This window comes from Eufriesea mexicana, unplaced genomic scaffold (assembly GCF_001483705.2).
Source record: "Eufriesea mexicana isolate 0111107269 unplaced genomic scaffold, ASM148370v2 scaffold4673, whole genome shotgun sequence".
NCBI classification, from domain to species: domain Eukaryota; kingdom Metazoa; phylum Arthropoda; class Insecta; order Hymenoptera; family Apidae; genus Eufriesea; species Eufriesea mexicana.
In genome coordinates this window covers 477160-491008 of record NW_016912643.1, presented here as the reverse complement: position 1 = coordinate 491008, position 13849 = coordinate 477160, and the positions used below count along the sequence as shown (strand labels likewise).

Genomic DNA, 13849 nt, shown 5'->3' with positions numbered 1-13849 from the left:
ACCGCTCTTGCTTTTAGTAGTTCCTCGATAACCGAAGTTTAAGGTACGATCTCTTTTATATTAAACACATAGGGTTAAAGTAATCCTAATTTCTATTTGAAATTTGAAAACCTGTAACAGTTCACATCCACATTTCTTGTTCCACCTGCAATCTGTTGTATATTATTTATCGTTATTGTTAATAAGAATTACAACAGAATCGACATATCTTGACTAATAAGCAACAAAGGTAACGGAATATTTAAATCTTTGCACTCGACTGACGATCCTCAGTCGTCATTTAATCAGGGTCTAAAGATTCGTGTTAATTGGTATATCAAATTTAACCCTTTCAGTATTGAACAACGATATATCGTCGTTTGCAATTCTTTCGGAATGTGTCTATGACAATATAGTGTCTATGCGAGAGGACTCGATCTTAAAATAAATTTATGAAACGTTATAAATGGTTCGATTTCGTTGCAAGACAATTGAAAATATTTTTTATGGATTTAACTTTTTGTTATATTTTATACTACCCCGATCACTTGTTTTGTAGCAGATCTTTCTTTTGTCGTACATCACGGCATTATCCCTTAGTTTCGTGGTCTGATATCGGTTATTTTGTTACGAATGATCGAAAATACAATTTCTATACTTTGTACTAGGTGATCTACATAATTCTTTGAGGCACGCTGGTATTAAAAGTGTCCCACCTTTGTGATGCACTGCAACGCATGATCGGATTTTTAGTCCCACCTCGAAATATTGTGCAATAGCTGCATGCACGTAGGTTTATATTTCGTCTTATTTACGTAAAGCGGTTGGTAATACCTTCAACAAATGTTACAAATGTATTCGCTTGTTTTGGCAACATTCAACGTACCAGTACCGGTTCATTAATTGTTGCAAGCGGAAGGTTTGTTGCTACAATCTTTTTCTCCTAGTTTTATGTTTTTACATTATGTGATTCCTTTATTAGTAAAAATATAACGATTTTGTTTCATTTAAAACGCAATAAAATTTCTATGCAACATGGGTCGATTTTATTATCTGAAATCCTGTGCCGCAAAGAGTTAAGAAAATATACGTCGTGTATATGCTCGTTACTCTCATCTGTACCAATATGTATACCTCGGCGTATAATTAGTCGTCAAGTTACAGTTAAAACAAACGATGTTAATGAAATCTTTCATCAAGTTAAGGTAACCTTCCATCGTAATAGTTCCGGAACAGTGCAGAACAGAACAGAGCACTCTCACTTTGGCTGTTGCTAGCAGTTGCCGTTGTAAGGACCTTGCTTAGTAAGTTTAGTAAACGTATTTTGTTAGGTGAACTAGCAGTTCAGATTATTATGTTATTGCCGGTTCATTACAATAGACAGTTTGTTTAACACGTTGTGGTTCGAATTTTGAATATTTAGAAATTACAACTTAGTCTCATTTAACTAATTTAAAATTTTGCACTGTATTAATAATTTTGCACGACATTAACTAACTGCGAAATAGAAAAATAAAAAATATCGTCTGAGAGTATATTTATATATGCTTCATTTAAGAAATCAAAGCGAGAATATACTATAGGAATGAATAATATTAAAATAATCTAGCTTTATCCCCATTAATTTATAACATCAAAAATGGTTAACATTAATAGTTAGCATAACTTTTCACGTGCTTTTATTATATTATTTTCCAATCTAGAATTTTATTCCAAATGATATCACTCATTTCTATAAACCAAGAGAACATTTTTTGAAGTATTAAATACTAAGAATTTGCTATTAAAAATACATACACAGAAAATTTTATTGAAAAAAAATATTTCGTAATAAATATACGAGATTTCAGCAGTAGTAAAAATAAAATATCTCGACTCAGACATTCGTATTTGTTAAGTAATACTAATGTTTTTCGTTCAAATAATTTCACGTAATGCTCGAGTAATTAAATACTTTAATTATGCAATATTTATAAACATCACGAGAATTATAAAATTTTTCATACGTTATATCCATAATTTCTTCATTTCGAAAAAAGGTTGTGCATTAAAAAATTATCCAAATGTTTGAAATGATAATTCATTACATGAACGGATAATTAAAAAGATAACTGATACAAAAATTAGTATTTTAAACTATCCTGTTTATTTCTTGGAAATAACGGAATGGCTATTTCCATTCGTCTTATTCTTTAATTTGCGAGACTCATTTCACCATTTTCTTCAATTTTTCTATTTCCACCACCATGACTAATACAACTGCAGGATAGTCCACTTCCATTTGAGATATTATCTCTTTCACTGTTGGTCCTGGATAATTTCGAGTGATTTCCTTTGAAACGTTACAGTCGACAAAATTTTATAACCTCTTACTTGACTTATTCCCCAATAAAAAAGGATTTTCGAATTTTACAATCAACGTTAAACCATCGTAAAATTTACGTATACCTTTCCAAATGCTAAATTCATAATTTCTCGTAATTTCAGCTCGTTTTATGATAGATTTCTCAAGGTTCAACTTCTAAAAATTTTATGCCAATATTACCATTTCTGATATTAAATAAGGAAGTTTTAATAATTTTACGAGGGTACTATTTAATATTCAGTATATCCGTGTTACAATAAATTTCTTCGTTAATTCGGTCTCTCTTAATTGAATATCGAACGAAGTTTATAGTCCTGTATCTCTGAGCTCACTCTGAGAAGTGATATTACATACATAGTATTATTCTAATTATTTCCAATGGATAAAATATTTTCCAGAATGTATTTATTTACTTATGTATTTATTTGCTCAAGCTGTGTATATGATTAAAATATTAGATTAAATTCCATTAATATCCTTTAGTTGAATCTATGTAGTTATGGGATATCGATAACTTATTAAGAATTAACGTCATCAGCATCCACTTATGGCCTCTGAATTATTAAATTTAGTAATGAACTGCCAGGTTTCTTTGCGAAATACAATTACAGTTATCATAAACATCTAATTTCATAAAAGTGTAAACTCATTTTACAATAAAATTATATATTTAAAAAATTGTATAGTAAAATGAAGAGAAAATATTCCAATCATCTTCAGAGATTCAGTTGAAAAATATTTAAACTAGTTGAAAAATGAAAGAAATTAAAATAATTTGTTTTAAATATTCAAGTTTGAATAACAAAAAACAAAATGGCAAGTTATCCTGAAATTTATGTGGTAATATATAACGAGGATCAAAAATTGATAAAAAAGGTATTGAATAAAGGTAAGATGATAAAATTATTATTGTCAATTATTTATGTAATTATCGAAATGACCATAAACAATTTGAAAAATTATTGATATCTGTTCTTTTTCAGCTACAATAATAAGAATTTGTGAATTTCATTCTTTCACAAGGAAGGTCTGATTAGAATGAAATTTAGGCTATAATTCATAAAGGATAAGCTGTGAAAAAAATGAATATAAACAAAAATTAATTGTTTTTCGTGTAAATGGAGAATGATAATTTATAATTCGTTTTGAATAATATACAGTTATAACAATGACTTTCATTTTATCACTTCCTGTGATTGTCAAAATCGTTAAAAATAAATTTCTGGAAGGAAGTGAATATTTATTATCTAATTTCATTTTTATTTAGAAAATTAATGTAATTTATTTAATTACTTAAGATTACTTTATACTATAATTAGATCATGTTAGGAATTAAAAGAATACAAGATCACGTAAATTTTATTCCACTTTCCTATCTTTAACTTCCTTATAGTATTAATTATTAAACATTAATGATTAAAATTATTATTAAATTATTTAATTCTTTAATTTTTAATTAAACTAATTAAGTTAAATTAAATTAAATTTTTTAATAATTATTAATTATTAAAATAATTTAAATACATGAATATATTTTAACTCACGTTAAGTGAATCATAAACTGTATCCTGAAAGGATTTAAAGAAACAATGTACAATTCTGACACTGGAATAAACAATACAAAAATGGTTATCCTTTTTCCCTTATAGTTCATTTCTAAAGCCTCGACAACTAGATATACTATGGGAAAAAGTTATAGAGACTATATACAGTTGAAAGAGTGAAACAAACAACTCAAAAATGGCGGTATTCTATTTCCTCCGCAATGTACATGCGTTTGTGAAGTCTTAACAATCAGGTATACCTGATATTGGCATAGTGTTGCAGACAGGACCATTGGATTCAACCCTCAGCACAGGACTTCGATTTCAAAGAATAGGATAAGGCTATTAATCTCGATGGTGAAACGAAACTAACTCTTTTGAACTTGTAGAACTAGTATAGCTATCTTCAGCTTTTAAACCTCTGCTTTGTTTGTTATTGTTCACAAGGATTTTTCCTATTTTTTATTTTCTTGGCTAACAGGGTTACGGAACCATAAAATTAGGAGAGTATATAGATAATATGATTAATGCTCTGAATATCATAAAGTATACTTAAATTTAACACTTCGAAAAATTATTGTGTCTATGCCACAAAAGATATTTATTTAATATAAGTCAAATTTATAGCGTAAAAATGACTTATTATAAATTTACTCTCTAGTATACCTGCAGTTATTACAATAATACATCTGTATCCTCAGAAGCTACATAGGACTTCTATTTATAGAGATATTCGTTAGAGGTTTTCGTATTTAGAATTTGTATTGAAGACTTTCGTTTTTATTTTAAATAATAAAGTTTGATTTGACATCCTACTTTAAATTCTTATACCGAAATATGTAAAATCAAGAATTTGATAGTTACGTCAATAAAATTATTAGAATAATGCACTGTATGCATCAATACTGACTAATCTTAATCAATATTAACTAATTAATTCCCTGCACTCCAGCATCGTCACTATGAACGTAATTTATTTTTTAGTTTTGTTGTCGCCCATAAAACAAAAAATAAGTATATACATAGTATACATAAATTCACAGATATTCAAAACACAGATATTTACGTTAAGTGAAACTATTGCTTTCAAAAGTCACCCGAGCGTTAGAATTACTCGAGTATCGAAATAAATCTTATCTTCTGTTAATTTTAAAAAATAGGTATAATTGGATTAGGTATATTAACGCGTTCGGTACTGCTGATACAACGAACGTAACCATACGCGAGTAGTATGTTAAAATGAAATTTATCTAACAGTTAACTCTGTTTTCTAAACATCCATATTACAGGTGTTTCAAACTCAGTGCTCGAGTTCTAATTGTTATAGGAAAATTAATAACAAGAAAGAAGAAAAATATCGACAACAAGTAATTTCGTTAATATTTTTAAAATTCTGTATCCGTGGTTAATAACATAAATCTTTATCCGATTAATAACTTAAACAATATTAAATCCGTCAATACCGATCAAAAAACCCTACCAATCTGTGGTAATGGTTAACAGAGATTTTGAATATATATGTGTTGATATAATAAAGGAGCAATGTCTGTAAAAAAGGGATGAGTGGGACAAATATGCATGGTATGCCAATATCTAATGGATTCAGGTTATCGTGATAAATGAGTATGCGTATATTGATTGAGGTGTGTGTGAATTTTATATGTCATGTAATGTATGAAAGTAGAAAGAATAAACCAGAGAGTTTGGTCAGTTGTAATTGAGTTGTAATTGTGAAAATATGTGTGAGCGTGTGATTGCGAGAAATTAATTAGATTTATATTTAATATTTGTGTTTGACCTTTTTCTTGTAATTAAATAAAGAATTGTTCTTATTTTTATTGATATTTCATCCACCACTAACAGAATTATCATTTGAAACAAAAAAAAAGACAAGATGGGAGACGAACGAGGAACAATCCTCGAGATGTTAGACTTTAATTAATCCAAATTAAAGTGACACAGGGAACGCGATGCACTCGTTGCACTCGACCATGAGGTCGTTGGAAACACGCCCGATTGCATCCATTGGAAATTCGCAAAAGCATCCGCCTGTTAAGGAGCATCATCGGCATTAATTAAGGTGTCACGGCGCTTCGGCACGTCGGTGGTTCTAAGCACAACCGATTGCAGATGCTGCGTATCGATCCCACCTATTAACAGCGAAACAGATTATGATTGATGCGTGCCAAGGTATCGACATCGATTTTTCGCCGGCGATATCCTTAGACTTGTCAATAATCAATTTCGCTCGAAAAATACCAGGGACGTACCAATCGAGCGTACTTAATCCGTGAACGCTTGATCGACGATCGATAGCGTCCGACATCGCGAGATATTTTCTGAATAATGGAAACATAATGATCTCCAGTCATGTTCTCGTGAATAAACAAGTCGATGCACGACTTGGAGGCAAATAGGCGAAACGAATGAACGAGGAAAGATCATTATGCAATTCAAGATGATCGAAGAGAGCCTTTTTCCCTTCTTTTGTAATTAAGAGGATTTGAAATGTTGATTCGCATATTGATAACAGGATTGATTTTAAGCTGGGAATTGTAAATATCTTAAAAATTATTGAATGGCACATAATCATATACCTTCGTCATCGGGGGAACTAATTCTACCATCTTACAAAATTTGAACCAAACCAGTGACTCGAAGGCCTTGCAGTCTCCTTGTATCACTATATATGACAAGGTAATATTATAATAATATTGTAACAAATCGAATTTAACGCCAAAAATGACTGCTACCAATTAAACACTACCACTCTTCAATCATTTCATTCATCTAAAATACATATAACATTGCTCGATTCCAACTGTGAGTACTTCCATCCACTAGCACCTTGTATCTAAATTCCATACCCATCATCCAATCAGGAGAGACCGTTCGAATCCTAGACGAACCACAATATAATCTTTTAAAGTGTTCCTCCATTTAATCAAACAAGACGAAACAACTAGACACAAGAACATGCCAAACCCACTCGCCATCCCACTGACACTCAATGTCTCCAAATCACGCGCAACCTCCCTAGAAAGAGTTTTCTTTATAAGACTATTACAAAGGATAGAAGAAACTCAGACACCAGGAGAAAGTGGAGACGGAAAGGAAGAAAAAGAGAAAAATAAGAATGGAGAAGAAGAAAGTTTCAGTGCGGCGCGTAGCGAATCCTCAGAGTCGCTAATTCGCGGCGGCCTGTAAGTTCAAAAAGTCATAAAACTATTAGAAAGTTGGCAAAGTAGCTTCGTCATCACGGCGTTGGTCGAAGTTCCGAAAGCCGGCCAAACTGTACCGGACCTAATAGATACATCAAGCTTTAATGTCGAGAGAGGTTACCTTCCTCCGCGAACGTATCCGGCTGGTTCTCTGTCTTTTTCCGTCTGAACCGCCTCATCCCCTCATTTTCGCGCGTGGATCGGCGTAAAACAACAAGAAACTGCCACTGCGCGCTGGGCATCTGCGCTTTTCCACGTATGCTTCCGGTCGTTGCCGCTGGAACAATGGACCTCGAGGGCCAACAATAATCGTTAAAGCGTAAACGCGGCTCAGTTCCTGTTGGATCTCGTTTCTTGCCGATCCTCTACGCCAAGATTCCTCCTGGCTACCCGGAAATTTTTCCCATTATCGACCACAGGACCGTCTCTAACCGTGTTACCTCGTTGGTAGAGTTTGCTCGTAGGAATAGGGAGTCTTGTAACGATGCTGATGATGGTATTGAGGCTGGCTACTTCGTGACGTTGCATTTAAGATACGACGATGGGTCATCGAATGAATGGGTCATCTCATGAGTCGTCTAATGCACCCACGGTTTTGGCTTGGCTCTATCTTGGTTCATAATTAATCCGTACTTGCGGTCTCTCAGTCTCGTTAGCCCAAAGGGTTGTGGGGACAGGGCTGGATCACGCTGCAAGTACTTGGGCTCGCTGTCAAGTTATGTTTTCGCGTGTGTGTATCTTTGTGGCCAAGTATTTGGGTACTCGGCGGTTTGGTAGAGGAGGTGCTAGTTGACCTGGATTAGCCAATGGAATTTTGCGTTTGAACACGGTGAGCATTCTGAGTATACATCAATGATTCAGGAAGATGATTGGTGCTGGTTCGATGATTGTGGGAAATGGGAATTATATATTGGATTAAGCTAGTTTTTGAGTGATGTGGATGAGGAACTTGACAAAGTTGAACTTGACAACTTGAAAAGGAACTTAATAACTTGAGAAGGAACTTGATAAGATTTCTCATCAGAGAAGTCTGACAAAGTTTTGATTCGATTTTTGAAATTATTTACAGTTTGCGTGACATGGAATAAATTCAACAGAAAAAGGAATAATCCAAATGTCAGAAAGCCTTAAAGTAATGATCGAAGATGAAAATTATTTTTGTTAGGCATAAATAGTAACGATTTTATTAAAGTATTAAATATATGTACTTTTTATAATCTACAATATGTTTTAAAATGAGATAATCGAATAAATTTTAATATTTTATTTTATTTCATTCTCTACAAATATTTATAAAATTGAGTATTTCTGAATATTTATAGAAAGTGAGAGAAATGATATAGTATATTATTTAAAACTCTGTCATTGTGAAATATAACATTGCATATTATAATTATTATTGAAATACATTAAAGAAATAAATCTAGGGGAATGTGTATATCGTTCAAAGTAATTAATATCTCTAATATTGAAAATAATTATAGTGCGTAAATAACATAATTCTTACTTAGAATATTATCGAAAATAATATCGAAGATTATTTCTTATTTTGAAGTCTGATTTATCATCTCTCGATGGTTCAAAGCAGATGAAAAATAGTCCAGAGAAGTTTTAAGAAGGGAAAATAGAAATTGATGATTGGTTGGTTTAATTCTAAACCAACTTCCTAGGAAAATGGAGGAAAAGTATAGCACGACGCAAGTAGGTGAGTGCTCGTAGCCGAAAAGGTGAGAACACCTAATCTTAAGGCAGTAATTAGGGTGCGCGATGACCCATTGTTCAGAAAATTAGGGAGAGATCTTTATAGTCGTGTTTTGACAATTGCGAAATGGGACTTTTCTAACTAAGCACTTATCATTAGTAACTTCTTTTTGTCGCTATGTTAAAAGGAATGGTGGAGAACTTTTTAAGAGTTGCTGAGATGGGTGCAAGAGCCTAATTAGAATACACAATATGTCAACTGGGTTTTGTGATATTACTGTAATTTATAAATTCATCAATTTTCCGTTAAAATAAAGAAGTATTATACGTTTCGGTTATGGTAAATTATATATTATATGGGAAAGAATAATTGAAATGATTGCCTGAAATTGAATGTCTAAATTAATCGCTCGAAATGAAATGGCTATATTCATTAGGTATTTATGATGAAAATTGCTGACTACCTTTTATCATTTTCATATTTTTGGAAAGATAAAATGTTCGCAGAATAACGTAGTATTATTATTTTTACATTTTTTCCAATATGAAGCATAAGCCAAGCTTCGGATATCGCAAAATATATCCAGAAAACTAAAGTATAAAAGTTCAGCCGCTTTCTCTCTATTTCTTATCCTTCCTTGTACAAGCCATTGCATTTTTAAATACCTCAGCAACTTTTTGAAGTTGACAAATTTTAATATTCCCTAAAAGAATAATTGGAGCGTGATAGTTGAAAAGTAGAAAATATTTTCTAAAAATGGTACATGAAGCTTACTTGAAAAGGTTATTAATTTAACAATACGAATATTGTAATTCATTTAGTAATATAATAAATAACTTCATAAAGTTCTGATAAAAGTATAAATTCAAAGAACTGTCTTATAATGAACCAGTGAACGAAAAACAAAATTTTTAAAGTACAAAATACAATTTATAAGGATTCGAAGGATTAAATGATGATTCTGTTTCTGCCAATTTAACAAATCGATCATTTAAAATTTGAAAATACCGTATTTTTATTACCATCCCTGAATTTCATTATCTTCACGTTAATGTAAGAGTGACATAAGCATAAATATAATTCATAACGTGAGATATGTGATATCGACCGGATAGATATTTTATAATTTATTTATAGTGCCTCACGAAAATGTTCGAGCGCTATATTTCAAAGGAATTTTTTGACCCAAAAATTCCAATTTTAACACGTATGTATAACATAACGAGCTTTTTATAGAAAATAATTTATTTATTGACAGAAAATTACATTAGCTAGGGTAAAACATAGACTAAAACTTTAACAATGCTTTTGCTCCTCAAACGAGATTTCACAGGGAAAAATTTTTAATTTAGGATAGCAGAGCACTAAAAATTAGTCATTTTTTATTTTAATAGCTTCGCTCTCTCTTGCATCATTACACAATCACATTTAAAAGAATAGAGATCGGATTATAGATTTGAACGATGATTTCACTTACTAATTATCTGCGAATAAAAAGATATTAATCAACGTGTAAGTCATTATAATTTACGTCTACGCATACTTCCATTAAAATTGGAATTTTTCAATTAGAGTTCTCTCTTGAAATAGATACAGCGTTCGAATACTTTTGCGAGCCATTATATCTAAGTATCGACAATCTAAAAAAATATAGGACCCAACATGACGCGTATTACACTTATTACTTGTGTCACTTCTGCACCGCTATACTCGATATTAAAAATACATGAATTATTATCGTACAATCGAGTCATAAATTTTATAATACATTTATGATCTGCGCTATAATCCTCGATACAGTGTTTGCCATTTACAAAACGAGTATTAAAATATCACATAAATGGAAAAAATACCTAGGTAATTGTAAAGCTACAGAAAGACTAGAGAACACATACTTCTCTTTTCTCTTGTTTCCATAATCGATAACAGAAGCAGGAATCAAGAAGCCAAATGGAATTATTGATGTTCAACTATTGGCTCTGTAATGTCTTCTGAAGTACCTGTAAGACACGAAATCCGAAAAAAGAACGTACAACGTAGCCGGAACATCGATAATGTGATTTCCATTAATAAGTCGGTCAACGTATAATTTCTTTATGTAGCGTAATCTTATATATATCGTTTATTCGGTACTTTTGCTTGGATAAGTGCACAGTGTATCTAATAGGAGAGTGTACGAAAAAAGTTTTTACTGTTAGCTGGGAAATTTTCACTCTAGTAAGTACTGTAACCATTCCTCTAAGACGCTTTGTACAGGAATGTTCAGTTTTCGCCTATTCTTTGTGGCAATGGTTGACATAGGTATATCTCGTAAATCAAATATACAAGGAAAACGATTGTATCACTTATTTTGAGTTGCATTCATCTGCACTATAACAAAATAAAACTATTTTCGTGCAAAATAGCAAAGAACTGTAACATTAGAATACATGTATAGCTTTATCGTAACTAATTTTATTAACTTATAATATATTTAAAACGTGCAACTTCTAATATTTCGAAACGGAATTTGTATGACTTAGGCCATAATCATCGGTACATACTGTGACAATGGTTGACATAGATCTTAATATTGTAGAGACGATTTGGTGATGGTATATATTTATTTAATAATAAATTAACAGTGATAGAGTATGTGAGTAACGATAAAGATACGAACTGTTACTACTTATCACAACGCTCAACCTAAACTTCTACAGTAACTCTCCTATTACAACTCACAATTGTTAGCAATTCACGATTATTAGCAACAACAACAACTCTGGCAACTAACTTCGACAACTCTCCACTAACTCTCCATTGACTAGCAACTCTCTAATCGACAACTCTGCTAATCGACAACTCTGCTATTCACAGCTTGACGACTCTCTCACAACTCATTAACCGACAACTCTCAACTCGTCAACAACTCCGCTATTGACAACTCTGTCCTCTGACTTAGAACGTCCTTGTCTTTTTATATTCTTCTTCCCACCATGCACACCCTGTACGCGTTTTCCAATGCCTCCCTCAATATCACCAAATATGGTCATGTTAAGGGCCTGACGCATCGTTCAGGGTTTTTCCAACTGACCTGGCCTTCCAACCCTCGGTGACTTTCGTAAAGCTACGTGTACATGCAGTGGAAAAGTTGCGATACTACAATATATATTGACGTAAAAATAAGTGATGTTTGTGAGAAAGAATTTTTTTCCGATTCTTGAACTAAAATTGAGCACTGATTTTGACACGAACTGACACTGACTCTCTGCGAACACACTACACATACATTGTTGAAATCCTATCTTGTTGAAAACCAACCGACTATTCTCGTTTCATGTTGGAAACCAACTTTTGCCCTTTGAACGTCATTAATATAAACGTTTACGACTGTATGGGATGGAGAAGGAACAAGATCTTCGAGAGAGAGAAGAACTGCAAACTCGCAAGAAGAAAAACAGATTTGAAAGTTGGCCCGGCGGAAAAAGGCCATAAAATGGAAAGCAAAGTGCCCCGCCTGGGTCTGACTAGGAACTGCCCAATCGGCCAAGATAAATCCTTGAAAGAAACATTAGAGATAGGAAATGAAATGTAAAGGACAATAGCTAAACCTCGTATGGGTCTTGAGAGAAGACAGAAACGTGAGCAAGGGAAAGACAGGAAGGAATGGAAAATACTGGCAATAATTCAAGCATACTTCGCTCTTATCCTCTAACAAGACTATAGTGGCCATATATAACCACCACAGATTCATTGGATCGAGAAAAATATTGTTTATTTATGTGCACAAAGATGTGGAAATGTAATTTTCATTTCATGACGTAAACAATTTTTTAATAATTATTTAATAATTATTATTTCAAAGAACAGATTTTCTTTACATTATAGTTAAGTTAAAAATTAAATTAGAAAACTCAGGAATTTTAATTGCCTTAAATTTTAAACTAACAAAGAAATATTTTAGAAATTTTTACATAAAACTAAGTATTAATAAACTATAATTCAGTCTCAGTCAATTATTGACACCAGGTGTCAATAAACACTTCACACAGAACTGTCTAAAAATTCGTACACATGAATCATTTATTTCAAACTCCAAAGATCCTGATCGACGAACATTACAAATAAAATCAGAATTGAAATATAGTAATAATAAAATATAACCAACTGATATTTCTAATAAAACAATTTGTTTTAAAAGAGCAATAAATACAAAATACTTACTACCGTATCATTAATCCCAAAGGAGACATTAGAGAGTCTATTGCGAAAAAGTAATAATGAAGAAATGGCAGCATAAAAATCACGTTAGTTTCATTGAAGTTATTTCCATCAAAATCATTCGGTATTTTACGCAATAACGTTTTCCCTGAACGGTGAACTTCTCACGCTGCAAACTCGTTTTTATTGCCTTGCTTATCCGTTTACGAGCCGCCCTATACATAAACTAGGGTGGCATACCCCTTTTAGGCCGACTTCGTTATTATCAGTAGCTTCGGTTTGCCTCATAAAATTGGGGTTCCATTGCTTTCCTAGTTGGAAGAAGAAGTTTATTCGCGTTCAATATTAGGATACTTTAAAATGTACAATAAAAATGATATAAAAGCTTCATTATGATATTCAGAAAATTAAATTTGATTTACCATTGCCTATACTTATCTTTTAGGAATATCTAAATTCTTCAGATTACCTCACCATTTTCCTTTGGTAGGTATATTATTTATTTATATATTTATATACTTATATATTATTATATATTTATATATTTTATATATTTTATAAGAATAATATTGACACATATTCGATGTATATTTTAAATTCACTTTTCTATACATTATTATGCATAATATATTGCTTTATAGATTAAATATTAATAATCGTAAAATTTATAGAGAAAATAAAAGGTGTTCCGAAATTTACGCAAGATTTGAATTTTGCGCCATTTGTGTGGTAAAGTGTTGTCAATAAAGAAAAAAGAAAAGATATTAAGATATTAAGATACTAAGATACTAAGTATACTTTATGAATCACTCCAAAATTTACAATTTTTAATTAAAAA

General features: G+C 31.7%; 1 protein-coding gene across 1 annotated transcript in view; it reads right to left on the bottom strand.

Moving 5' to 3' along the window:
- Cad87A (cadherin 87A) overlaps positions 1-11843 on the bottom strand; it is a 97606-nt gene extending 85763 nt beyond the window's left edge. Inside the window, exon 1 of the mRNA XM_017905818.1 lies at positions 11696-11843. Coding sequence (XP_017761307.1) covers positions 11696-11843 — 148 coding nt within the window. The remainder of the gene's footprint in view (positions 1-11695) is intronic.
- Between the last annotated feature and the right edge of the window lie 2006 nt (positions 11844-13849).